The sequence below is a fragment of the Anguilla anguilla genome, chromosome 19 (assembly GCF_013347855.1).
Source record: "Anguilla anguilla isolate fAngAng1 chromosome 19, fAngAng1.pri, whole genome shotgun sequence".
Classification (NCBI taxonomy): domain Eukaryota; kingdom Metazoa; phylum Chordata; class Actinopteri; order Anguilliformes; family Anguillidae; genus Anguilla; species Anguilla anguilla.
The window spans coordinates 6,203,834-6,231,721 of record NC_049219.1 but is presented as its reverse complement, the minus strand read 5'-3'; the positions used below and the strand labels follow the sequence as shown (position 1 = coordinate 6,231,721).

The following is a 27,888-nucleotide window of genomic DNA, read 5'->3' as shown; positions in this document are numbered from 1 at the left end:
GCCTTCCCCTTCAGGCCAGCGAGGTCAAAGCTAGTATAAGTGACTAGTCTAAACGAATAGCATGCAATCCTGCACTTTTCAGCAAGTGCACTGCTAGCTCCGTGCATGGGAGGAACGCCTTGAAAAGCCACAGACGGTTTCGTAGCGCCTTCTCTGTTCACCTGCACTGCTGAAACGACCGGGGGGTTGTCCATTCACTGCTTGTTTTAGAGGAGATGATGTGCCTTCATACCGTGTCCGTCAGTTCATATTGGTTAAGCGCAAAACCCCTGACACGTTTTCAGCTCAACATGGCTGCCGGTGCCTGATGGGCAGAAGCCGATCTCTTGGTGTTGGTGATGGGGTTGCCAGGGGGGGCCGTGTGGGTTCCTTGCATGCGGATCTGCTGGTGTTGGGCAAAGGGTCGAAAGCGGAACGCTGCCACTGATCTCACCGCTAAGTTAACGCTGCCACCAGGTGCCCTACACTGAGCTGGGCGGGAAGACCCTGGTGATGACGGTGTACGACTTCGACCGCTTCTCCAAGCACGACGCCATCGGGGACATCAAGGTGCCCATGAACAAGGTGGACTTCAGCCGCGTGACCGAGGAGTGGCGGGACATCCAGAGCGCCGAGAAAGAGGAGGTAAGGCATCAAAATACCCAACCTTTACCAGACCTATACCTAGCCTCTACCAGACCTATACCCAGCTTGTACCAGACCTATACCCAGCCTGTACCAGACCTATACCCAGCCTCTACCAGACCTATACCCAACCTGTACCAGACCTATACCCAACCAGACCTGTACCCAGCCTCTACCAGACCTATACCCAACCTGTACCAGACCTATACCCTGCCTCTACCAGACCTATACCCAACCAGACCTACACCCAACCTGTACCAGTCCTATACCAGACCTATACCAGACCTACACCCAACCTGTACCAGACCTATACCCAACCTATACCAGATCTATACCCAACCTGTACCAGACCTATACCCAACCAGACCTGTACTCAGCCTCTACCAGACCTATACCCAACCTGTACCAGACCTATACCCTGCCTCTACCAGACCCATACCCAACCAGACCTACACCCAACCTGTACCAGTCCTATACCAGACCTATACCAGACCTACACCCAACCTGTACCAGACCTATACCCAACCTATACCAGATCTATACCCAACCTGTACCAGACCTATACCCAACCAGACCTGTACTCAGCCTCTACCAGACCTATACCCAACCTGTACCAGACCTATACCCAACCTATAGCTGACCTATACCCAACCTGTACCAGACCTATACCCAACCAGACCTGTACCCAGCCTCTGCCAGACCTATACCCAACCTATACCAGACCTATACCCAACCTGTACCAGACCTATACCCAACCAGACCTGTACCCAGCCTCTACCAGACCTATACCCAACCTATATCAGACCTATACCCAACCTGCACCAGAACTATATCCAACTTAGACCAGACCTGTACCCAACCTGTACCAGACCTATATCCAACCTATAGCTGACCTATATCCAACCAGACCTACACCCAACCTGTACCAGTCCTATACCAGACCTATACCCAACCTGTACCAGATCTATACCAGACCTACACCCAACCTGTACCAGACCTATACCAGACCTACACCCAACCTGTACCAGACCTATACCCAACCTATACCAGACCTATACCCAACCTTTACCAGACCTATACCCAAATGATACCCAGTCTGTCAAAAACATATACCTAACCTATACTGACCTATAACTTCATAGCTCTCACTCTGGAATTTTGAAAGAGAATGGATTTTGTTTGGACAAAATCTTATTCAAAGACTTTAACATTCCTTTGCTGTCTTCTAAAGTACTAAGATGGAGTGACGCTTCAGAAGGATTTCGGGCACAGACGTCGGTTTCTCCTGGCTTTTTGTATAAGGCCACTGCGCTTCACTTCCCGCCATTAATCAGAGCTTGAGCCGCCTGAGCGGTAATTCAATTCCCACGGGAAATGTCACGGCGCGCGGCGACTTTGACACGGGTCGCCATGGAAACGCCGCTCCCCCCGGGTCCCCGGCCAGCTAACGCAAAGGTTAATTAGAAAAATCGGCGAGCGCGGTGCGGCCCGGCGAAGGCCCGCTATCTTCGGTGCCCGCCGCGGTCGGCGGTCCGTCCGCGGGCTCGGGGGAAACCGTCCGTCTTATCCGCCCGAATCCCGCGGACGGCGAAGGATCTCGTTTTCCCATAATCCTTTTTGATCCCAGTTAAAATGCGTCGCTCGGCAGCTCGCTTGACCTTTCTCTTGCTGATTCCCGAATGTCGTGCGTTCGCTATCTACAGTGGGCTAATTAATTTTAAAATGGCGGGTTGCCATATTGGAATGAAAGGGAAAGATGCAATTTGTCCAGGGTATGATTATGTAATGGTAGTCATTTACATTTATACATTTTTTTTTTTTTTTTTGGATTTATTATAAATCCTTATTGAACTTTTGAAAACATATTTCTGAAATGAAACATAAGGGTTGCAGGTCACTGGGTGATTCAGCATTTGTGCTCGTGTTGAGAATATATTTCAAGAGCTCTTACGTATGAAAATATATTTACTCAGTGTACTTTTCATGGTAAACATGTAATATATTTGGGTCCGCATAGTGGGGTTAGAAAACAGAAGAGGGAACACAGAGGTCAAGGGCAGGGATTGGGTTTTGGGGGGGGGGGGGCCAGGGGAGGGGCTCTAGGGTTCAGCACGGGCAGCCCAAATCCTCATTTGACTGTTTGGAACAAACCGCCCCCCACCTCCCCCCCCCACACACCCCTTCCACACTCCAGATTTACCCTTATCATTCACACCTATCTGCCGGAAAGCCATCGATTGTTCTCTTTGGCTCATTTCTTCCCGCAGAATAACCGTCCTGACGCTCCTCCTGGACGGGAGACGTATTACAAATCAGGGGCCCTGCGGCTTGTTCTGAACGAGCAGGTGGTGAAAACGCATCGGCTCGGCTGAGCGGTCAGGGTCGCGAGAGCACGGTCGAGTTCTCGGAGGAAATCGCAGCCCCGCCGTCTGATTTCCGTCGCCGCGACCGCTTCAGCGTTCTGCATCCGCAGCACGTACTGGCCGGTCTGAGGTTGGAAAAACGCGGGTGTCAGTTGATTTCAAATGCTGGTCGGCTCAGCCATTTTGGAAAGAATAACCGGGTCCTGCAGCATGGAAACACGGTCATCACAACCATGTTTCTGTGAAAACAAAATAAGCTTTCAATTTCACATGAAAACAAGATTTTTCTGTGTCCTCATCTGTCAAAATGTAGGTGTAACTTGAGCTATATTTATAGCTTATATTTTTTATCATATATTTATACGTCGCTTTTTTGGAAGCGCATGTACGTTTGTAGGTCCGGGGAAATGAACCTCCCTTAAACGCCAGCGGGCGGGTCGGCCAGCGGACGATGAGGGCACCGTTTTTTTTTTTTTTTTTTTTTTTTGGCCCAGTGGCTGGTTTTAAGGGCGGGGTCCAGGTCCAGTCACTCCCAGATAACCCGCTGCTACCTGTCTCCATATTTTGTTCATGGCAGCCTCCTTGCCAAAAGCACGACACAAATAAAATGTACTTTGAACTGAAACGCGGGGTGTTATTCATTGGGCAGCTCCGGCGACCTCCGATGCCAATCGCCGTCGGCTGAAGGAAAGGGGGCGGTCCCCTGTGGTCCCGCCCCCCCCCCCTACTTCCCCACTCGTGACCCCTCCCCTTCCGTCTCTCAGCAGGAGAAGCTGGGCGACATCTGCTTCTCCCTGCGCTACGTGCCCACCGCCGGCAAGCTGACCGTGGTCGTCCTGGAGGCCAAGAACCTGAAGAAGATGGACGTGGGCGGCCTATCAGGTGAGAGGTGGGGGGGGGGGGGTATCCTACGTGTATCCGGCCAATCGGGTGGTGCGGGTGGCGGGACAGAGCTGGCGAAGCCAAGATACACCACACACCCAGATCACAGATCAGAATTTAAAATATGAAAAAGAAATAGATGGATGAGAAACAAAAACTTGTCTCGTCCCCCCCCCCCCCCCCACACTCCCACCCACCCCGACTGGTTTCAGGACTGGAGCCTGCAGCCCCCTGTCAAAGCTGCCCTTTGCCGGCCTTCAGAAAATAGAGCTGTAGTGGGGTGAGGGGGGGGGGGAGGGGGGAGAGACAGAGAGAGAGAGAGAGGGAGGGGGGGTTAATTTCGTCCCCCTCTCACACTGATCCTCATCAGTCAGAGAGCAGGAAGACCGAGTCCCGGGAGGGGGGGTGGGGGGGGGGGGGACGATTTGATGGATGTGTCCCATGCTCCCATAATGCTCTGCCCCTCCCTCTGTGATTCCCCACGCTGAACCCCCATCTCCCTTGAAAAGCAGCCTCTTCAAATAATCACTTCGGCGGCGATTCAAAGGAAGCGTTTCTCCCATCAGCCCTTGAACGTTAATGGCACTTCGTCCGTCCGTCTCCGCCCAGTGTCTCGGACGACGCGTCGCTGCTCAACGTCCGTGTCCCCGACGGAGCGCGCCTCCAGCCTGCCGCACTACTTCCAGCCTCAGCACTCGAGTCGGATTAATCCGCCGAGCCAGACCTGGGTTTAGGTGTGGGGTGCGACTCTTTGGCCTGGGGTTTTAGTTGGCCTCTTTTTCGCAGCCAATCGCCAGCACTCGTGCGTATTTGTACTGTTAGTCAGCATGAAGGAGAGATGTGCGATCCAGGCTTGTGTGAGTCCTAGACTGTGGAACGATGGAAAAACACAAATGTGTGTATGTGCACGCACACACATACACACACATACACACTTCTCCTCCGGAGAAGAACCGGAGAAGAACCGGAGAGGAACCGTAGAGGAAATGGAGAGGAACTGGAGAGGAAATGGAGAGGCTCCGTTACCATCCCCCGCCGCCCCCTGCGGACTCCAGACAGCGACACGGGCGTCGTTTACCAAAACAGAACAAAATCCCGCCTATTTTTTACATCGCGGGCCAAGAAAATGTCCGAGGCCCGTTCGCTTTTCCGCCCGCCTCTCTCTCTCTCTCTCTCTCTCTCTCTCTCTCTCTCTCCCCGCGTCCTTCCGTCGGTCTCGCAGCTCCCCGCGACCGAGCCGCCACGCCGGCGGGCTCAGAAAGCGGCCGACGGGGCCGGCGCAGAAATAGGCGCCGCGGCGGCGCGTAATAACAGTGATTACCGCTCACCGCCGCCTTCGCGTTTCCCAGAGGAGGGGGCGGGGAGTCATCGGTGGAGTGCCGCGCCAGGGGATCCGGCCCCCTCTGGCGCTCGCCCGCGTTTTCGCGGACGTCTCAATTAGAAGGGGTGCAATTATTTAACGAGGGGCCCCGCGGCGAGACCGTTCCTGGGCGTGGGACGTGGCGTCGGCGTCGACAAGACCGAAATTACGTCCGATAACGCGACTAGCGTCCCCGCGCGCGGAAATCCGCCGAGCTCCTCGGCGCCTGCGGCTAAAACGGCTGACAGGAAATGACACGCGCGCCCGCTCGTCTCGCGTCGAACGCCGGGCGGGGAAAAAGAAGGCTACGCGTGTAAACACGACGCTTCGCGAAAAATCGCACCCTGGCCCGCTGTCCTGAAGCCCGGCTCTCGACAGCGAGACGTCCCGTTTCCCCAATTTGCCAGTTAGAGGGGGCTGTAATTTCCTCTCGAGCGACGGCCCCCGGCGAGAGGTACTGAACCCCCCCCCCCCCCTTGGGGGGAAAAAATCACAAATCAAATTAATTTTCCGGCGTGTTCCGTAAGCCCCCGGCGTCTCCCCTGAATACGCTTTAGCACTCAAGCTCTCCCTCAGAGACTCCAGGAGCCAGGAGCAGTCAGAATCTGCACGAAGCAGACAATAAAAAAAAAACTGTGTATTTTGTGACATCGTTAAACAGGGGATTCAGAGATATAATATACAAACAAGTTTAACTGCGCGTTTTGGTAGCCATTTTAAAAGCCTTCAACAGCGGGAGCCCTCTCAGTACAAGGCCAATCAGCACAGTTTTCTGGCACTGATTTAAACACCTTGAGCTCATTTTCGGTACTAAGCTCAGAAGCCAGTGTTTGGTACTGTAATAGGAAAAGCCTTCTGTATCAGAAATCGCTTTTGACACTTTTGGTACGTCTGAAATGAAATGAGCTGTATGCTGGACTGCGATCTAACAAGCGATCTGCCCATTTAAAAAAAATAACGAGGTCTGCACCAAACCCTCACGCCCTGCAGTCACCGTGGTGGTGAACGCCCCCCTTCCCCAAACCCTCACCCCCCCCCCACCCCAAGATAAGTCCAAATTAGCAATTTTTGGGAGTAAGAGCAATGGAAGCAATGAAAATGACCCTTGGAACCTTCGGTTAAGCCCAGCGAAGGATCAGTGCAAGTTTTTTGTTTGCGTATTACAACATCAGGAGTTGGCGATTTGGGTTCGATTGAAGGTGTCACGGACGCTGAGAAACACAAAGACGCGGTACCCCTCTGGAGCAAATTCACAGCTTCGGCAAGATAATGACCTACCTCAGCACGCTGCTGGTGCTCTCAGACCAATGACCCGGCCGCCCCAGAGTCCCAGACCTCAGCATCGCCGACTGTGCGTTGGGATCGCTCGCTTCGAGAGAAACTGAAAATGCGATCGACTTCCGAGACTGAACTTCGGAGGTGTTTACAAGAAGCCTGGAAAAAACATCCCCGCAGATTTCTTTGAGAAACTCAAAAGCAAGTCCCCCCGAAAAGAACGGAAGCCGGAAGGAAAGGCAAAGCAAATTTGTGGAGGTTTTTTGTGCAATTTTTTTTGTTCAATACGTTTGCTGGGTTTTCTGACATTGAAAAATAAATAACTTGTACTTAATGGCTGTTCTTGCCAGGAAGTAAATAAAAGAAAGGACGGTCTCTGACGTTTGCACACCGCTGTATGTGCAGTCAAATGAATTCCTCCGCATTTTATAGTGGTTTTACGCTTTCTCTCCAACTACAGAGGGACCAGAAAGAGACCTTTCCCCTCAACTTGACTGATCAAAAAAATACATTCACCACAATGCCTGGGCTGGAGTATTACAGCAAATAGCAGCCAGCGGCCAATGCATGGGAGGCTGTTGAAATAACTGATGTCATTATTGTCGAAGGCAGCCCTAAATCTGCCTTCGTTGCAAGAGGAAGACTCCACGTACCGTACAGTCTGCCAGACACATCCGTTTCTCCAGTGTTAGACTGTCCTACAGCACCTCTTACACTTTACAAGCCTGGTTATCCTCCAGCAACTGACCCAGGATCAGTTTAGCCCAGCACTCCTTCTGGGTAGGAACAACCAGCTGAAACTGATCAATGGAAAGGTTCTTGGGCATAATATAGGCAAACCCACTGACCTTTGTGTGTGTGCACCTGTACGTGTGCTTGTGCGTGTGTATGTGTGTGCATGTGTGCCTGCGTGCGTGCGTGCGTGTGTGTGCATGCGTGTGTGTGTGTGTGCGTATACCTGTGGTGCATGCATGAGTGCGTGGGTGTTTGTGTGACTGTGTGCATGTGAGTGTGTGTGCGTGTGTGTACGTTCATGCATTTGTTTGTGTGCTCGTGTGTGAGTGTACGAGTGTGTGCTCATGTGCTTGTGTGTGTGTGTGTGTGATGGATGCTTGCATGCAGGGACAGAGACTTACTGCAGAAATGAAGCTTTGAGTTTCCTCCTCTCGCGTACTGGGCAGCTCTGCGTCCAGAGCTCTGCTGTCTGTGACGTACAACACCTTCGAACACGTTTTATTAAGGTTCGGTAATGAGTACGTAAGAGAACACGAGGTGTAACTCTTAAAAATATATAGCCATGCCTCAGCTTTTATATCTGTCTGTTTATTGTGTAAATACAACAAGTAACTCTTTGGCTACATGCACCTTGCATGACAGCAGGTGGCGCTGTAATTCCACCGCAATGAAGCATGCGTGTCCACAGTGCATAGAGGTGCATTGGAACACCGGTATTAGCAAAGAAGTCAAAAGGTGTCAATGTGCGTTATGTCAGATGTAATGTGAGAAAATGTGCATCGAGATCTTTGGACAAAGAAAAGTCTCATAACGTATGCAGAAACACTGAAGGGTAAAGCCACGGTGATTATAAATGGCCTTGACTGAACTAGTTCTGTGGCTGTCGGGTTGATCTGGGTCTGTGGCAGTCAGCATGATTACCTTAGTCATTCGCGGTGAGATGAAGATTGTAACAGGCCGCCGAGATGCATGGCCAACGTTCATTTGCAGCAGAAAGTTATGCGGGGCAGGAAACAAACAAACACTCTTTTTATTTTACACTGAACACTCCCTCCTCAGGGGAGCCATAGTCATTGTCCCAAACGTGTTGCTCCGGCATTTTCCAAATTATTATGAGGAGTAGGTAGTAGGAAGTTTTTATTTATTTATTTTATTTTTTTAAGTCTAAGTCACTGTTCGAGAACTCCATTTCATTCAATTACCAGCAGCGATTGTGACATCAGCATTAGAATGTTCAGATAAGAACATTCCGATCGCATATCTGTGACCTCACACCTCAAAAGGGTTAAGGAAGAGATTTCTTGTGTAAGTCGTGCAAAAGCTGAGGGACGGCCCAGCTGGGAAAGGGCCCGGTTTTTACACAACATTCCCGCATTCCCCGCCGGCGCCCCCCCCCCCCCCCCCCCACGCCTCGTAAGTGCGGCAGGCTCCGCGCGTCCAGGCTCCTAATACGGTCAGAACGCGGGACCTTGGGCGCGAGCTTCTCGCTGCGGAATGCTAGGCGGACGCTCTTCGGAGATTAACGAGGGGGGGAAAAAAGGTATTTGGAACACTGGGAATGCAAGGAAATGCCTGGGATTTTTCGGCCTGATTCCCCCCCCCCCCCCGGTCCCAGCCAATCAGAGGCCTGATAGGACCAACAGAGGGCGGGGCTGCTTCATCTCTCCTCGAGCTCAGACAGTATAATTTGATGGGGGGTGGGGGTGGGGGTGGGGGGGGGGGTGCAGGCAGGAAACTGAAGGATATTTCTCAGTAAACCAATCAGGAGATTTGACTCACTTTTATATTTACTGTTCCCTGAGGCCCCTGAGGTGGCTGCAGCTTACCTAAACAGTACGGGGGACTCTGACACCCTTTCTGCAAGGTCTCCGAGCTGAAATCGTTTCAGCTGTCCGGCTTCGTGAAGAGACGCGCGAAACGTAACGTTTCAAGGAAACTGACTGCTCCACAAAGTGCGGCCCACAAACGTTGGGTTTTCAGTCACGAAGCAATCAACCGCCAAGCCCCGGGGACGGGGGGGGGTTACGTCTGCCTGTCTGTCATTTCCCCTTGAAATTTGGGGCCGATCCCCCCCCCCCCCCCCCTCCTCAGGCTCGGGAACGAAGGCAGCTGCTTGCACGCCAGTCGAGACGGGGAGCCTTATCTGCAGCTCTCCCTTCTCCAAGACCGGCTGCTTTTTCCCCCAGCAGAACCGCCCCCCAGGAGCCACGGGTCCTTTCATCCTAACGCACGCGCGCCCCCGAATTAAAATGCTACGCCAGCCTGCTCTCCCTTTTGATCTCGCCTCGGAAACGAACGGCTCCGTCTGTAACCCTGGATACGCACCCCCGTTGCCCCCGTGGCCCTCTCGCTCAGCCTCTCGTCCGCTCTCATCAGAGCCGCGATGGCCGTCCGCTCTCATCGGAGCCAAAATGGCCATCCGCTCTCATCAGAGCCAAGATGGCCGTCGGCTCTCATCAGAGCCACAATGGCCGTCCGCTCTCATCAGAGCCACCATGGCCGTCCGCTCTCATCGGAGCCACGATGGCCGTCCGCTCTCATCGGAGCCACAATGGCCGTCCGCTCTCATCAGAGCCACGATGGCCGTCCGCTCTCATCAGAGCCACGATGGCCGTCCGCTCTCATCGGAGCCACAATGGCCGTCCGCTCTCATCAGAGCCACGATGGCCGTCCGCTCTCATCAGAGCCACGATGGCCGTCCGCTCTCATCAGAGCCACGATGGCCGTCCGCTCTCATCGGAGCCACAATGGCCGTCCGCTCTCATCAGAGCCACGATGGCCGTCCGCTCTCATCAGAGCCGCAATGGCCGTCCGCTCTCATCGGAGCCGCAATGGCCGTCCGCTCTCATCGGAGCCACGATGGCCGTCCGGTCTCATCGGAGCCACCATGGCCGTCCGCTCTCATCAGAGCCAGAATGGTCGTCCGCTCTCATCAGAGCCACAATGGCCGTCCACATTTTATTTTTGACCAGCGGACCCCGGCCTAAATGCGCAGAGCCACCCCCCCCCCGACCGCCCGTCAGAACGCTTGGGACAGTCTCTGAACGCACTCCGCTCTTAACTCCGCAGATCCTTACGTCAAAATCCACCTGATGCAGAACGGCAAGAGGCTGAAGAAGAAGAAGACGACAATCAAGAAGAACACGCTCAACCCGTACTACAACGAGTCCTTCAGCTTCGAGGTGCCCTTCGAACAAATCCAGGTGAGCCCGCCGTCGCCCCCGTCCTGACAACCCTTCCCTTTTATTACCATCTTCTCATTTGTATTGTCTTCACATGCATGTCACATATACAGGTTAACTCGTATTTAAACGCCATTATACAACGAAAGGTACTAGCCTAGCACTTTCCGTGATGTGGCACGATGTCTGCGGGCATAAAAATGGAACGTAAAATGGAAGAACTCATGTAGTGCCACTTGAGTCACTTCGTAGGGTGGTGTTGGGCCACCATTTTGATGAAAGCAGCTGGTCCCGCCCCTGGTTGAAACGTGTGGCCGCCTGATTGGCTGTTCCTCTCCTGTCCGCATTTCCAAAGCTCAGATACAGCGGTGGTCTAGAACTCCATTGCTTTCGGTTGCCAGTAGTGATTGTGACATCAGCACTAGAATGTTCAGTTCAAGAACATTCTAATCACACATTTGTGACCTCAAAGGGTTAAAGGCTTGGTCGATCCTCCCCGGTCACATGACGAGAGGGGTCTCCCTCACTTGACCTCTCACCCCCCCCCGCCCCCCCCCCGTCCCCCGTCCCTCTCCGTCCCTCCGCAGAAGGTGCAGGTGGTGGTGACCGTTCTGGACTACGACAAGATCGGCAAGAACGACGCCATCGGCAAGGTGTTCGTGGGGCTCAACAGCTCGGGCACGGAGATCCGCCATTGGTCCGACATGCTGGCCAATCCCCGGAGACCCGTCGCCCAGTGGCACGTGCTCAAGCCCGAAGAGGAGGTCGACGCCCAGCTCAGCACCAAGAAATGAGGGAAGGACTCCCCCCCCCCCCCCCCCCCCCCCCCCCCCGCCCCCCTGTAGTGCCCCTTGCCCCGTTTGTGTAAATACCTCAGTGATTCACAGCTCAACTCACTCACCCACTGCCATTCAGCCTCCCCCCCCCCACATTACAAAAAAGAATAGTACATTCCAACCCACACCCCCGCCTTTCCAGATACTTTAACAGTCCAGGTGTGGAGGCCCCCCTTCATTTCCTTGACCCCCCCCCCCCCCCCCCCCCCCACCTCAAAAAAAAACCCCCTTCTTTTAAGCAATATGATCTGTGTAGATAGCGCATGGTTGAAACGATTTATGGTATTACACAGTTGTATATATCAGTATGCGGACTAAATGATTTCTAGTTTACGTGTTCGTACGTCGTTTACCGTTTTCCTAATCCGTGCGTATCTCGGTGTTTTTTAATAAGACGTTCTGTTTTACATCGCTGTAAAACGGAGCTACGGGGAAAAAGCCAATCGTATTAAACCCGTTGCAGGAAGTCAAAATTCTACCTTCGCTGCTTTCCGGAAAGACAAACAAACAAAAAAAAAAAAAGATAATTTTGAACCCGCAAGACCACGGAGGCGCGGTCTCGTCCTCAAAGGATGACGTCAGCACGCTCACCCTCTGAGCCGCTGACCAATCAGAGGCGAGAAACGGAGAGGGGGTAAAAGAACTAGGCCATCGACCGGCGTGGGTTCCACGGAAAATTAGCTGCCGAATACAACACAAGCACATGATTAAAATGACTTTTTATACTGTTTTTTATTTTTATTTTTATTTTTATTTTATTTTTAAAACAAGGACCTACGAAATTAGCTTTGATAGTCGTGTTCCAAAAAATATACGAGTCTAAAGATCTAAAATCCATGCAAGCCGTCTGGGTGCTGTGTGTGAGTAGGTCCCGGGTTTTTAAGGTCGTCTGTTCCTTAAATGGTCTTTGTTTTTTTTTAACTGCCGGTCCTTCTGGGCCCCGCCCGCCTCTGGCCCTCTGAACCGAGCTGCCCTCGGCGTCCCTCCAGCTCGATTAAAACCGCGTTTCTAACGTCCTGCCAGTCGCCTTATCGTCGGGTGCACCGTTTAGGGTTTATGGTTTAGAAACCCTTCCCCCCACTCAAAATGGCGGGGGGAAGGGAGTTTTGCCTTTTGAGATTAATATTTTTTAGAGATTCTGAGTACTTTTTTTTTGTAACTGCATGATTTTTATGTTTAATTTTTTTTTTACAATCTTTGATAAACGTTTTGAGCGTTCCGCCTTCCCTGGGGACCTTCACATATAGTCCCTTTTGCCTTTAGCCAATCAGAATCGAGAGGAAGGTACACCAAGAAGAAAGGTGCGCTGGCAAAAAACCTGCACAGTGAGCCTGTATATTTAACAGCAGAGTTTTAGGACAGGATGGTGTACTTCTCACTAAAAAGCTGAAAGGAGTTGAATCACTGCCATTTCCTGGGAGGTCACAGACCCCGTGGAGATCTTTAAGTCATTCCCTCGCTGTTCAGGTAGCACTTAGCATTTTTCCTTGCCTGGGAACAAAATCCTCAGTCATAATGGCGCCCCCAAACAACTTAGGACGTTCGGTGAAGGCCTCAAATGGTGGTTGTGGGGTGGGTGGAGGTGGCGTAGCCAGCCATGTTTTACTGCCAGTCCCCATTTTCCCTGTGGCTGCTGATCTGTGCCGTTGGTCCCTGCTGACTACAGGCGCCGAGCTAAGAGGCTGCAGTCCCGACTGTGTTGAGCGTGCATTCAGCGCGCTGGGCTCGGTGAAGGGGGAGGAGCGTTCTCATAACGGGCCGCCATCTTTGGAGATCAAATGCGCGAGAACAAAGAGTGGGCCCAGTCTACGGCAGCTGGCTCCTTTCGGTTATCTTTGTCCTGTCGCCTATTTCCCACCGAGGAAACACACGCGTGCGTGCACACGCACACACACACACGCACAGATAGAGAGAGAGAAACCGTGCGTGTTAATGGTCTGCAAAGGTTAGACATTAATCCATGCGTCCTTTACTACGGGTTAACAAGAGGGTTAAGCTACATGTTTTGGTCAATTAAGGGGGAAATAAACTTCTTGTGTGAACTAGAAGTTAGCTTCAGGGGGAGTTTATACGTGTTATAAATGTTATTATGTAGTTAATAGTGCTATTATAAAGCTATTCGTCATTTCATAAAGTCTATAAGGACAGCTATGTGTATCACTGTGACTGCCGTCCGTGCGTAGAGAGATGTAGGTTTTCCTGTAGATAGCGACCAGTCAGGTCTGTTGTGATTTTCGTGTCCGTCAAAAACACTGCCATACCTTTCTGCCGCGGAGCGGAAAGCCTGCGGTTCCGACAGCGCGGACCGACGAGGAACCGCGGGACCGCGCGCAGGAAAGCCAGGCTCGCTCGCTCGCAAGCGGGTCGACTCACACAGCATTTTTGTCGAGCACCGTGCAATATTGTATGTTCGTCCCGTAACGTCGCGCGGGCGGCGTCGGCCGAAAAAAAAAGACGTCCCCGTTACATTTGGACAGATTCCTTTCCGAGCAAAAGGTTAGGACGCAGCACGCGCAGGTTCTGTGGAGGGTAGAGCTAAAGGCTTTCGCCATCTGTTAGCCCTTCTGTTTGGTTTATTTACGTATTTATTTTACGAACCTTGCACACAGGTCCAACATCGGAACTTCAGGAAATGGATTTGGAAAAAACCAAATTATTAGGCACGTCCCTTTATTTTTATATTCGTCCAGCTTTGTAATTATTTATTATTACAGTGGAGATTAATGACTAACTTGATTAGGAAACATACTGATACTATGAAGTTATTACTGATATTTGTTATAACAAGTTATTTATAGACATGTTGTCCTACTGTCGCTATTAATATAACTAATTATGTACTCTTTGACTGTGTTATTATTTTAAGGCTCTTTTGCCAGTCCTTTTGTATTGAGTTACTGTGGACCTGAATGTGATGTTTCCTTTACTGTGGGACCAGATATATTTGGTGATTTTTTTTAACTGTTGCAATAACTGTGTTATTTTCAAACCTAACTTTTTAAAAATTCCAAGTTGTATGGATTCAGTCCAGAATCTAATGTCGAACTGTTAGACTGCACATCAGGCAACATGAAAGTGTATTTTGTCCTGGGACTTGAAGTTCTGTTTTTATTTAGTAGACGCAGATTTGTCTGAAAATTCCTGAGCAAAACAAAAAGACTGGTTCTTCATAAGAGGTACACAACTCCATCAAAAGCACAACATGTACATTCGTAAATATTTATATCAATAACAGCCAATCACACACGTGCTACATCGGTGGTGACATCACGCTACATTTGCTGTTCTTGACATAAGCATTTATAAATGTTTTTGAAGCACTTATGAAGCTTGGATGGAGCTTTATAGCTGTTTTGAAGGACCATTGATGGAATGAGTTACCCAGACAAAAAAAAGAGGAAAAAACAATGATTAAACAGAAGTAGCATAATTGTGGAATGAACTCCAGGGCATAAAATACCTTTTTAAATATTTGGAAGTGATATGGGGGAGTGTGTCAGGTCAGGAATTTTGCACGAGCACATTGCAAGGTGTGTAAAGTTTAACGTATTAAAAGCCATCAACCTGCAATGCTACGTGACGCCACTTTTAAGCGTCTCCAGAAAAAAACGAGGTCGCGAGCAGCCGTACAACATCCTTTTCGAGAAAATCACAAATTTGCTGTGAGGCCAAGGACACTCACACCTCAATGACAACAAAAAAAAAAGAAAAGAAAAAAGCCACACTTACCTTTCAGAAGAAGCTGTGTAAAGTATTAGAATCTGATGCTGTAGGACCATCCTAGTTGCCTTTGTGTAAACCAACTGCCTGCTAAAGTATTTATTGTGCGTGGAAAAATTTTCTCTGTGACCCTGTAGAGATGTTGGAGGTGCTTTCTGCTGCCATATTGCTCGCGCTGACCGCGGGCTAACGGTTATATTGCTGTGTATACCTTCATTTTTGACGAGGTGTTTTAACGATTCCGTTTCACTTTTGTGTAGTGATTCACTCTGTGGAGTTTTATGATCGTTGTTATATGAGTTCACATACACGTACATTCAATAAAAAAAAGGTTTTATTTCCTGTTGATACAGAACATTTCTGTTTTGCCTCTTATTTGTACATTCTGTGCTCTGTCCTTCATATGTTGATGTGTGTGTGTGTGTGTGTGTGTCAGCTTGGGAGTGAATGAGTGAGAGTGTGTGTGCGTGTGTATGTGTGTTTGCTCGCGAGTGTGTGAACAAAGGGCTTTTTTGTCAATATAACGCATTGTTTTTCGTCTGCTCTAAATGACACTTCTCTCTGGAGTATCCAGCGGCTCGCAGATATAAGTGCTTGTGAAATATTGCCACTATTCATTTCCATCAGCAAAAGATCGTTTTCAGCGAGAGAGACAGCGTGTGACATTCAAGGACGGGAGGGAAATATTGTGTACGAGCGCGAGAGGCGGTTGTCCCATGTCGTACAAATGGAAAACTCTAGAGCTCTGCCGCTTCCCCATCGAATGGTAAGCACTTAGAATTCTTATCCTTCATGTTGAAATGATAGATTTGTGTGCTGTGGCACAATTCACCGTCTTCCTGTTAGATTGGATGAGACTCTGTTGCCGTTGGTTCCTCTGGTTCATTAGTCTTCAGCAGGAAGTCCCGGGTTGTTCTCCTTGCCATCAGAACATTTTGTGCACACTGTCAGAACATATCAGTCCAATTTTGGCTGCCTTACTTTACAGATGTATTTATGAAACTGTAACGGGATGATGTATTTATGGGTGGTGATTCACCTCCAAAGCTGGCTGCAGAGCCGTGTGCGTAAATATGCAGACCGATATCTCGTACTGCTGCAGCTGCCTGCAGTGTGGATGCTCAAGTTTGACCCCGGAATCCAAATCCGGCCCTGGTTTTCTTTTCACGGAGTAGTTTACATATGTTTTGCCACAATCTCCTTGTCTTCATATTAGGAACATAAATTTTGTGTTTTACAGTTTTAAAAATAAAACAACACTTGTTAAGAGTTTTTGTGTTTAAAGTTATGAGCACAACGACTCCCGTCCTTCTCTTGTCTCGCCTTTGCCTTGCAGGGAGAGCAGCACCTGCTCTGGATCTGTGGGGGACATTGGGGCAGATGAAATGCCATACAACAACATACAACGTGACAGTTGATTATCTTCCTTGGGCTGTGTTAATGGACCCTACAAGGCTCAGGTCTGCTCTTGCGGATACAAAACGCACCTGCAACAGAGTACCCGAATGTCCGCGCACCTGTCATCAATCACCGTTAAAGCACGGGAAAAACACAGCTCTCTGTTATGTTTCGGAACACAAATTCGGTAGTTGTGGAAGTTGTAGAAGTTGTAAGTAATCGCCTTTTTTATTATCTTAAACGGGTATGGTAAAAATCTGATAAAGCATTCAATTAATGCCAATATTTTTGCGCAAATTTTCGATTAATTTGCGCATGTAAACGCAGTAAAATCGGCTTTAAATTTCGGCCTTTTAAAACTGCGCATGCGAAAGGTCACCAAACGCAGTGAACTGGATGTTGTTTGTATATCTGTATGCGGGGAAAAGGATCAGTACAGGTAAACCTGCAAGATTAAGTCTGAGGCACTGTGGTTTTAAGCGATGTTTAAACATCGTAGGGAAACACCCAGGTGGGTATGACAGTGGCATGGCTGCGACGATTGAACAAGTTATTATAATGTAAGATACAGGAAAGTAAGATGGCATTGAACGTTATTTCAGAATTAGGAGTTTCTTTTTTCTTTTGTAACTTTGCTTGGTTCAGACAAGAAGAAGCAGTAACTATTTGAAAGGAAAGTTGGATTTGTTTGTATGCAATTGGACTATATGCACGGATGCATCTGAGGATCAGTTGAGGTTTTTTCTAACGACCAGCAGAGGGCAGTAATGAGCCTGGAAGCGTTTAGCCTGCCAGAATCATACAAAGAGAAGAAGAAGCAGAAGCATCACGCAGAGCGGTGTGAAGTAATTATTTTTGGACACAACTAATTGGCCTTATATGATTATTAAAAGAATCCATGTGAAACCCAGGTATTAGATAAATCGTGTTTTTTTTTAACCATGCAGATGCTTAATCAGAATATTGTTTAAAACTGATTTTCGGGGTGTTTGTGTGCACGTTGCTGTAAATCACCTACATGTTAAGGGTTAAGATTAGTCTTCACTTTTCCAGGGTAGCAGACACACACACACATTCCACTGGTTTACCTCTGTTTAGTGTGTAATTAAAAACTAAATTACACTGCCTAATATGTAGATTGTACCAAAATAAAGTATACATGCATCTCACTTTACATATATTGGTTTGATTATCAATTTGTCTTATTTTTAAATGCTTTTAACTGGTCCCTTTTTTAAGGAGCTGAGCGGACTCTGGGAGTGCTTCGGAGGCATCGGTGCTGGGCTTCATATGTCCCCTGATTCAGGATGCTGCTCCCCAACTCCTCTTCAACCCTCCGAAGTTCTCCCACGTCCACTCCTCTGCTGAGGTCACTCCACTGGCTACCGGTCGCTGCCAGGACCAGGTTCAAAGTCCAGATCCTCGCCTACCCTGCAGCCAACAGGACGGCCCCCGGCTACTTACAGGACATGATTCAATCCTACACGCCAGCTCGACCACTCTGCTCTGTGGCAACAGGGCCACTTGCACCCCTGCCATTCGGATGAATCTGGGATCATTTGAGCAATCTTGGATCATTTTTATCACTTAAATTCCCCTCTATGATGCTACACATGTACCTCCTGTGCCAATTTCATGTTGCGTGTACGTCCATCCAGCACTTATACTGTACTTTGTATCATTATCGTTGTAGCTTGTCATGTCTCCTAGTTTTACTTAGCATAGGTTAGGTCAGAGTAATGTTTAATGTGTAAACTGGACTTAATGTGTTCATGGCTATGAATAACTGTTACAAAATGAGTATTGTATCTTATTGGATTTGTGTTTTGTAGTTGTTCCAATGACCTTCGGTATGCACTTATTGTACGTCACTCTGGATAAAAACGTCTGCCCAATGTATGTAATGCAATGTAATGTCAGGAGTTTGCCTCCCTCTGCTGGACAGAAAATGGCATTACAGCAGAGGAAGCCCGATCTAAAAAATGTTGCAATGTACAAGTCGATTTTTTGTATGGTTATCAAATGTATGTGGATTTTAATGCTGCACCCAAGTTGCCCTCTGGGGATAATAAAGATCTACTGAAACCGAAACTCACTGTTCTTATTGTGCATTATTTTTATTCAGCAATGGCAGCACAACTTTCAAGACTGAAATGTAATTGCAGAATAAAATTCCAAAACACAATTAATTTTATTTCATTATTTAAAATAAAATAAAATGCATTTACAAGCCCTGTCCCCCAATACATAGCCACTGCACTTTATAAAAACAGAATATGAGTGTTCTCCATAGTACATTACTGGCTAGATTAAATCTCATTTTTCATCCTTGTGAAAGAAAACATTCAAAGGCATAAAAAAATGCAACCAACTAATCACTTTCAGACACACCTATAAGATGCAACAACATTACACCTTTAATTAGGTCATCTGTTTGAATGGGACTTGTCACGCACCTGTTGTTCTAATCATAAATCACAAATGCAAAGGAATTCCTTCAATGAATCAAAAGCTTTATTTAAAGAAGCCAAAATATGTTAGGGTGTCAGTTTATATTTTGCCGCAGTTTCTTAGAGTTCATTTCAGGAGAGCACCTAATCTGGATCTGTGTGATTCAAAGCTCTTCCTGTTTATTTATGATAGGTCTGAAAATAAGTTCACTAATGAGCACCCAGGAACTCTTGAGGGGCTTCGTGGTGCAAGACCCCATTCACTGCATCACGCCCAGCAGATTTGAGCCAGCCACGGCCGGGGGGTTCCAGCTTTTTTTTTTTTTTTTTGAGAAATATTTCTGTTGTGTCATCTTCTTCTACCCACATAACAGCCGGCCGATTCACAAAAGAGAAGGTGGCGCAACGGTATTGTCTTTGCCTACGGACGCAGAGGTTGGGGGTTCAAACCCCCCTTCATCTTTGTTTCGCTTATACTTGGGTTGTCTCATCATCAGGCCACTTCTGCAGCCGCGCAACCGCTAACACGACGGTGGCGTAAAGGTATTGTCCAAAGCTTGGAACGCTGAGCTTCAGGGTTCGAATCCCCGTTCGTCCCTTCAGTTTGCGCAGCTTTTGTCCGTTGTGCTGTGTAAGTGCACAAAAAAATGAGCGATAAATGCGAAGGAGTATGTGGCGTAGGGGGCTGAACCGATCCTCAGGAGGTAGAGGTTGATGGTTCGAGTCCCCGAGACCGCACCTGAGCAACGTTGGTGGTCCCCAAGGGTGGGGGAGGTGTGTGTGTGGTGTGAGTGGACGGGCAGGCAATCTGGCCCCCCGGAATTTCCCAGAATACAACATGGGGGTTATAATATTTTTTTGCAAATTCAAAATTTTTGGAAGGTAAAAAAAAAAAAAAATTTTGACAGGGGCCCCACTCTCCGTTAGTGCATTACTACTGACAGTCCCCCATACTGCTACGCAATCAAATGAACTCATTTGATTGCAGAAAGGTAGCAGTATGGAAGACTGGCAGTAGTAATGCACTAATATACACCAAAAGTGGTGCATAGAAACAAAAACAAACAAAACAAAACCTATGCTTACACAGGGCCTCCATCTGGGGACAGATAAGCCGTGGTTGCAGACAAGCTGTCCTGAAAAAGAAGGGATGAAGCATCAGTAAAATCACCAACAGCTGTTGCATATGAGCATAAACCATGTAAATACAAAAACAGAAACAGGAACAAAGTCTCTGAATCACCATTGTTAGTTTTAGGTGACATGCATAAGTTGTGAACTCGAGATATCTTCTTCTGTGAGGAAAACATTGCTCCATCAAAGACAACGAAAGCCCTCTCAAAGGACAATCAACAATCAAGGAATATTGCAAGCAACGTTGCAGTCAGTGTGCGGACACTATTAACAACTATTAACAACCTCTACAGCAGATTTGACCACTATAACAGAAAGGGACGACATAACATCAGAAGACTTAACAGAGCAGGCCGGCGATACATTGTTACACGTGGCAGATTTGTTGCCTTTAACAAATGATTAAAATGTAAACAAGAAAGAGCGAACAGACAAAATCCTTCATATTAATGACATCTGAACCGTTGTCGTTATACTTGTTTACATTCTGAACAGATGTGGCTCCTGGGTAAATCTATCGTTGTTTCCATCGCAACACTTTCGACACAAGCAATATCGGAAGCGCTATCCTAAAATTTCTTCTTACCGTGAAGAGTGCCTGACCCGCAACCGTAGTAATGTGTTAACACGGCGGCAGAATTATATCGAGAAATAGCACTTTCGGAAAAAGACTATATTCTATAACTCAATTTAGATCAAACCTACTAGACTATGCATCACAAAAAAGAACGTTTGTCAATCTCACTCAATTTGTTTATAGTAGGCTACCTTCACGGAGTGTTTAAAACCTAAGCTGTAAACTGGCTGCATGTGAATTTAAAATATAAACCCACTAGTCTGACTTTGGAAACTTTGGGCCTAAACAGGCTCATGTTTTAGTTAATAGAATTCTTAATTAGGCTAAACATCCAGTCAGAACTAGTGGCTTAACAGTCTACTAGCCTAAAAGAAATTTTAGGATAGCGCTTTTTTATTTGCGTATTATTTATTTGCGTTTTTATTTGGGTACAGCACTTTGGTTAACGCCAGTTGTTTTAAATGAGCTTTATAAATAAAATTTACTTAGGCTACTTACTAGCGACTACTACTTACTTCCGATTTTGCTTGTATCGAAAGTGCTGCGACGGAAACAGCGATAGATTTACCAACTATCTACATCTGTCCAAAATGTAAACAAGTAAGCCAGTTTTCACGGTCGGCAAAAATGTTATGACACCGTAAACACCATGAAAACAGAAAGCCGTTGCTAAGACACTCGTTTACAATACCATTTACCATAACTTGATTAAAATTTGAAAATGCACATTCCTCATGTTTCCCCGAACAATAAAAGCATCTAATTCACAGCTCTCTCCGCAACATTGCTAATAAAAAATGAAAATACTTACTGTTCGCGAAGGAGAAGCCAAACCGCATGTCAGCAGCTCAAAAAGGTAAACATTTGGCGTGACGAAACCGGAAGCGTGATGTGTCACCTTGAATGCGTCTCACCTGCCCCACCTGGGCAAAACTGCAGTTCTGCACAGAAATGGTTCAACGTCCCAGCAAGTGTTCTTCAATCGTATTAAACGTGATCTTAAAAGGGCCCAGTGACACGATTTTCAAAAAATAATCCCCCCAAAATAACTCTAGGGGTTTCGTCATACTTGTTCCTGGTTATGGTTATACACTTTGTTGTACGTCGCTCTGGATAAGAGCGTCTGCCAAATGCCTGTAATGTAATGTAATGTAATGTTAATTTAAATTTTAAATTAACTTTTTCGACATAGGTCTATTGTCTTATTTATTTAGTTGTTTCCCCACAAAAAAGGATGATTCATTACAAAAGTCTCTAAACACATTTTTTGTTTGTTTGTTTTTCACTGTGGTTGTTGTAAAAAAAAAAAGATTAACGATATACCGAGTGGGAGCTTAGAAACCGGAGCTCTGGTAATGGTTCAATGCATGCTGCATTATTAACCGTGATGCACTGTGAAAGTGATTGTGTGAATTCATATCATACCCACGAATGTGATTGTGTGGTATTTCACATGTATAACAACCAGTCAAATACCAGTGTATACCGTGGTTGGTTCCTTTTAAGGGGATACTACTGGTATCGTGTACAGGAACAGAGAGTATAGTGTCACCCATTATATTTTGCGAGCATGCAAACGGATGTTATGGTTTTTAGCAGGAACCGTAGCGTTGAAATTTGTAAGTCTTTAGGATCCCTTCATTGACTAATCACACTGACATCTCTTTTTGAGAATATTTGGGCTATAATAATGTGGCCTTGACAAGCTGAAAACACAATGTCTGTAGCATTTAATATATATTCGTTAAACCATATATACCTTTTTTTTATCTTGGCGTTACTTTGCAGATAAGGCCGTTCTTCAGATAAAACGTTCTTCATTATGTCTACCTCTTGTGGCCACATTCCATACTGTTTTATTATTGAAGTCAGTGCCTTACCTGGAAGAAGGTTGCACGTGGCAAGCAGTGTAACTTCAGCTTCAGACTGGTTGTAATCGTTCCATGTTGTCATTCGATACAGAACATGGAAATACCATTGCAAAGCCAACGTGTGTGCTATCTGCTAATTGTGGACAGCAACATTTCAATGTTATATGTAGCAAAAGGGCTGATGCTCTGTAAGCTCTGAGTACAGACTTTGTGTACAATAACTGAAAAAATGAGTTTAGTAATTAAAGTCACCCGAACTATGTGGGATATTCATTCATTTTAATTACCTAAAAACAGTTCTGAAAGAACTGTAAGAGAGCAGGACAATTTTGTTTTGACCTGAAAAATATTTTGCATGAGCAAACAAAAAACCTCAGCTTAAATGCAGCAGTACTTACTGCAGCAGTAACCCGGGCATGCAGATTTTTCCTATATAACATCCGCAGAATCCGCCCCTTTCTCACCACCTACTCAACCCAGCTCCTGGTCCAAGCAATGGTTCTATCCCGCCTGGACTACTGCAACTCTCTTCTGGCTGGACTACCGGCATCTGCCACCAGACCCCTGCAGCTCATCCAGAATGCTGCGGCTCGTCTGGTCTTCAACCTCCCCAGACACTCCCACGTAACTCCCCTGCTCACTACCCTCCACTGGCTGCCTGTTATAGCTCGCATCAAATTCAAAACATTGGTTCTAGCATACCAGGCAGTCAAGGGATCAGCCCCAGCATACCTTCACAAGATTTTCAAACCCTACATGCCAGCCAGATCCCTCCGTTCTGCTACCTCAGGACGCCTAGCACCTCCCCCTCTTCGCACCTGCACTTCCAGAACACGTCTCCTGTCTGTTCTGGCCCCACGATGGTGGAATGACCTCCCTGTGGAGGTCAGAACAGCTGAGACTGTGAACAATTTCAAACGACGACTGAAGACCCACCTCTTCAGGCTGCACCTCTCCCCATCCCCCCCTTCCCCCCCTGTAAATGACTAAACTTAGGGGTGTAACTAGGCAGCTGTTTAATAGGTGACTTAGTTGATGCGCCAGTCTTAACGACTACTTGTATTTTTATTTATTTTTATTTTTCCATAGATTGCGTTGTTGCCGTTCTTGTTGTTAGTGTTAATCAGTTTAACCACCAGGGTCCAAGTTGAACTATGCGGTTGTTCCCTGTACTTGGACCGGTACTTCTCTCTAGGGGTTTCGTCATACTTGTTCCTGGTTATGGATATACACTTTGTTGTACGTCGCTCTGGATAAGAGCGTCTGCCAAATGCCTGTAATGTAATGTAATGTAATGTAAATGAATAAATGCTAAAAAGTACACAGTTCTTAAGTATTAAGAGAGCAGTGCATGCTGGGACGTATGCAAATTGCATGTCATGTGAGTTTCTATTGGCAACTGTGACCATTGCTCCCATACGCCAAACCTGATGTTTCATGTGAACAGGAAATACTTTTTCTTGGGAGAAATAATGACAAAAGTCGAGTTAAATAAATACAAACAAAGTATATGTTTGGTTTTGTAAATGCACAAATCATTTCATAGATATTTTAAATTTAATTTTACAAATAGATGTTCTTGTTATTTCTGAACTTATCGTGTGCAGTGAGGGATTTGGAGAACAGAATGACTGCTGTGTGTCACCCAGGAGGAGGCTGAGGTGAGTTTTTTTTCCTTTCGTTGTGATGCATTTGAGAATGTGGAAAGCGCCATTTAAATGCCATCCTGGAATATCACCGCTGTGAACTGGTGCACTCTCTTAGCCACACCATTAACTTCTGGCCCGATTATTTCTCCACCATGTTGGGCCTCATCGGAACATGGCCCTCCTGGGGGCTTCAAGGCCTGACTCAGAACAGGGGACCCGCAAATTACAGTCCGAAGGGTTTATTACCAAATCAAACGTGTGTTCTTCGGGATTTTCCACTCCAGTCAATCGTTAAGGGTGGCTTCAAAAAAAAAACAAAACAAAAAAGCGACAAGTTTTAAAGTTCAATCTGACCCCACCCCGCCAAATAATTGCGATTCGTGTTCCCCTTGTGCCGTGCGGTCCGATGAGCTGTAGCCAAACGCCGGGCCGGAGTTCCTGTCGAGGCCCGGGGAGCGAAAAGACTGACAGCAAAATATGACATCCTTCCAGAAGAAGGTCTGGTTTTAAAAAAACAAGACCAGGTTAAAACCTGGTATATGGCTGGACCTAACACACGTGATCCGGCCGACCAATGGCGTGACTTCATAACTCGGTCGACCAATGGTGTAACTTCATCACTCAGTCACGCAGTCAGTCACAGACATTCGCGTTTGTAGGGCTGGCCCTGCTGCTGTGTTCCAGCCAAAAATAACAAAAAATTTAAAAAAAGACTCTGCACTGCTGGGTAAAAATGCTTCTCAGTCTGCTCATCCCAAACCGCTCCGTCCACAGCATTCCCCTGCCGTCGGCGTCTCTGGCGGATCTCCGGGGACTCGATCGGAACGCTGAATAAGGAATGCCGATATGGGGGACCACTGCAGTCACCGTGCGACCAGCCCATTTCCGAACGCACTTCGGCATGTATCCCTAGGGCCAGTCCAATCACATCATCCGTGATGGTAAGGGTCAAGGAGACCCTTTATTTAAAATGTATCCATTTTTCCCCTTTCCCACTGATAAACGCCAGACAGTTTCCTCTCGTTTTGCAAAGGGGGGATTGGCGGAGCAAACGCATGCTTCAGTGCTTGCACTCACACGACCGATCGCTGCATGCTTTAAGTGAATAATGACTCAAAGTCAAAACAAGCTCAGGTCTTACTTTGGAATGATTCATCGCAGAATTATTATTTTTTTGTGTGTGTGTGTGGTTATGTGGATCTTTTACACAGATAGAAAGACTCGCACACAAACACACACAGTCACACACACACACACAAACACACACACTCGAACAGTCACACACACACACAGTCACAGAGTTGTGAGCTGAGTACGACGTATTTTAATCCACCGGTGATATTTTAATCCTGTTTGAGAGGCTGTGTTAAGAATTTGTGAAGCTTGGGACTCCTCCCTACATGCATATGCACACACATACACACCCACGCAGGCACGCACACACCCACGCACACACACACGCACGCAACGCACACACACACACACGGACGCGCACACACACGCACACACACACGTGGGTTGGGCACCATTCCCGGGATTAAAGCTCCTGTAAATCCCATGAGAGAATTAGGCATGGCCAGCCTTCGCATCACGGCGGCCACACCACTGACACACCCGCAAATCCGGGAACTCCAACTCCTGAGGAACACAGAGGAAATAAAAGGGGGACCCTAAAAAGAAAGACAAAACAGAGAAGCGGCAAAAAAAAAAAAAAGAAAATTGAAAAACCAACCGAGTTTCAGCAGTAATCCACCACCGCGCCACACATCATTCGGTTTCCCTATAAAAATGCTAATGTTAAATTAAGGGGCTCCAGTTTGCGCGCGGACGAAACAATCACTTCTACATTATAGTCCTCATATTAAACTGTCTCCCGGACCGGGCTCCTCCGATGACGGCGGCAGTGCGTTTATTAGCCTGCAGCCAGATACCGAGGTAACGTGAGGTCGCTGAAATATCCCGTGTTTTCAGTCCTGATTGGGCGCGTAATGAATTGCCGATCCCAGGCGAGTTTATCGCGCGCGAGGAGAGAATGATGGCAGGAACACCGCGTCGAATCGCCGCTTTGGCTCGGTATCAACCCATCGCAGGATATGAGCACTGATGAACAGGAAACGAGTCAAAAGCAAAGGAGAAAATCCGACTTTTATTAAACGAATTCCACTTTTGTACACGTGTAGGGGGGCCAGGAATGCAGTCCATCAAGATCTTTCCGTTATAATTTAAACAAAACGTATGCACTGACACATCGTAGAAGAAATAATAGCATTTTTCTGCAGGTTATGATGACCCGTGAAATGTGTTTTTATTACAAAACTAGCCCAAGGATAACAACAAATATCTAAATCAGCCAAAATAAAACAGTTTGTTACAGTAATGTACCAGCTGTACCATAGGGCTGCTTTAAATAATAGCAAAATAAGCCAACTGCAGTGAATTCTAAAAATCTTCAAAAGAACATATTCTTTTGATCAACAGAGTTACAAAATGCTCTATATAAATTGCTCGCCTTATAAATGGATTACAATCAGACAGCTCTGGTTATATTGCAGTCAAAAGCCTTAAACCGTTGAATTACAAAAATCTTTGCTAACATTCAAAAGGCATGATATAAAATTCTTGCATATTTTCGGAGGCCATTTTAATGTCGTTAAGAATGGTATGTTTCCAGGATTAAATTTTTAAACTTTCTAATCTGAACACAAAATTCTGAGCACAATTCTCTCCATTGCAAAAAACAAAACATCATTGTAAACCACAGTTAACGTAACATGCACCCTTCTGGGTGATGGTATTTCTTAAAATTGTGATACAGGCAAAGTTTTTGGCACGAAAACAAGATCCAAAGTAGAGCGAGCCCTTCGATCGGTTAGAACACAGAAGCAGGAGACACTCACGAAGCGACACTTGTGCCATCCTCCCAAACGTTGCCGTAACGTTAATAAAACGCTGCATCAATGCTGACGGGTTGCGTTACTGGTTAGCTCGGCGAGTTAGCGTTGGTCGAGAAATAAATTCAACGTGCAAACCCCTTCTTAGGAAGGAGGGGCTGGAGCTCGGGGGGAGAAACACCTCACGCGTGCGGTGCTGGACCACGCCCATTCCACATCCGTCCTTATTTTATTTTTCAGACTCGTCAAAATAAACTAACTCAAAGGCCTATTTACAACAAATGTACATTAAATATAGAATCAGCCAATTTATTATTTATATATATATATTTTTTGGGACATCCATGCATCCTTTGTCTGCAACACCCCAGCTACAAAAAGCTTTTTTAAGGTACAAGGCTTGGGTCTGGCCTTTAAGGCTTTCAGCTAAGACAAGTTATCCTCTTCCACTACACATAAGACACAGACAGACAGACAGACGGACAGACAAACAGACAGAACAGGAAGGAAAAGAGACAGGACGGGTGGAGTTTGGAGGGGGCACCGGGCGCTCCATGGTGGCCACCTCTGGTCTCTCAGCTGGGACTTTTTTTTACATCTCGGGGGGAGGGGGGGGGGGCGGTGGGCGTGGCTCTACCTGGTCAGCTGACCCACCACCTTGAGGAGGGTCTTGTTCTCCTGCTTCAGCTGCTCGTTCTCCTCCTCGATGTCGTCCAGGTCCTGAAACAGACGCAGCGCAGACGGTTGGTCCCAATCCCGTCGCCACAAACAGCGGACCGAAAGTTTGACGTTCGGATTGCAGAGAAGGAAAAAAAAAATAAAATAAAACCATCCGTGTCAAATGAAACACGGTGTCTGAGGGCTCTTCTGAGAGGGTGGTAAGATGAAATTCTGGGGCTGGTTCTCTCTTTAGGAAAGTTGGGAACACTCATTTTTTTAAA

General features: G+C 47.2%; 2 protein-coding genes and 1 long non-coding RNA gene across 3 annotated transcripts in view; 1 reads left to right on the top strand and 2 right to left on the bottom strand.

Moving 5' to 3' along the window:
• LOC118218696 (synaptotagmin-1-like) overlaps nt 1-11,465 on the top strand; it is a 29,888-nt gene extending 18,423 nt beyond the window's left edge. The window contains exons 5-8 of the mRNA XM_035401315.1: nt 457-624; nt 3,752-3,869; nt 10,309-10,442; nt 11,009-11,465. Of these exons, the coding sequence (XP_035257206.1) occupies nt 457-624; nt 3,752-3,869; nt 10,309-10,442; nt 11,009-11,215 (627 nt within the window). The 3' untranslated portion in view covers nt 11,216-11,465. The remainder of the gene's footprint in view (nt 1-456; nt 625-3,751; nt 3,870-10,308; nt 10,443-11,008) is intronic.
• Nucleotides 11,466-18,867: 7,402 nt separating this feature from the next.
• On the bottom strand, nt 18,868-22,511 carry LOC118218703. The gene is made up of 3 exons (XR_004763525.1): nt 22,417-22,511; nt 21,348-21,477; nt 18,868-19,961 (listed from the first exon to the last, which is right to left on the bottom strand). It is a non-coding gene; the product is annotated as an uncharacterized LOC118218703 (long non-coding RNA).
• A 3,671-nt stretch (nt 22,512-26,182) lies between these two features.
• LOC118218698 (PRKC apoptosis WT1 regulator protein-like) overlaps nt 26,183-27,888 on the bottom strand; it is a 30,584-nt gene continuing 28,878 nt past the window's right edge. The window contains exon 7 of the mRNA XM_035401317.1: nt 26,183-27,667. Within this exon, the coding sequence (XP_035257208.1) occupies nt 27,581-27,667 (87 nt within the window). The 3' untranslated portion in view covers nt 26,183-27,580. The remainder of the gene's footprint in view (nt 27,668-27,888) is intronic.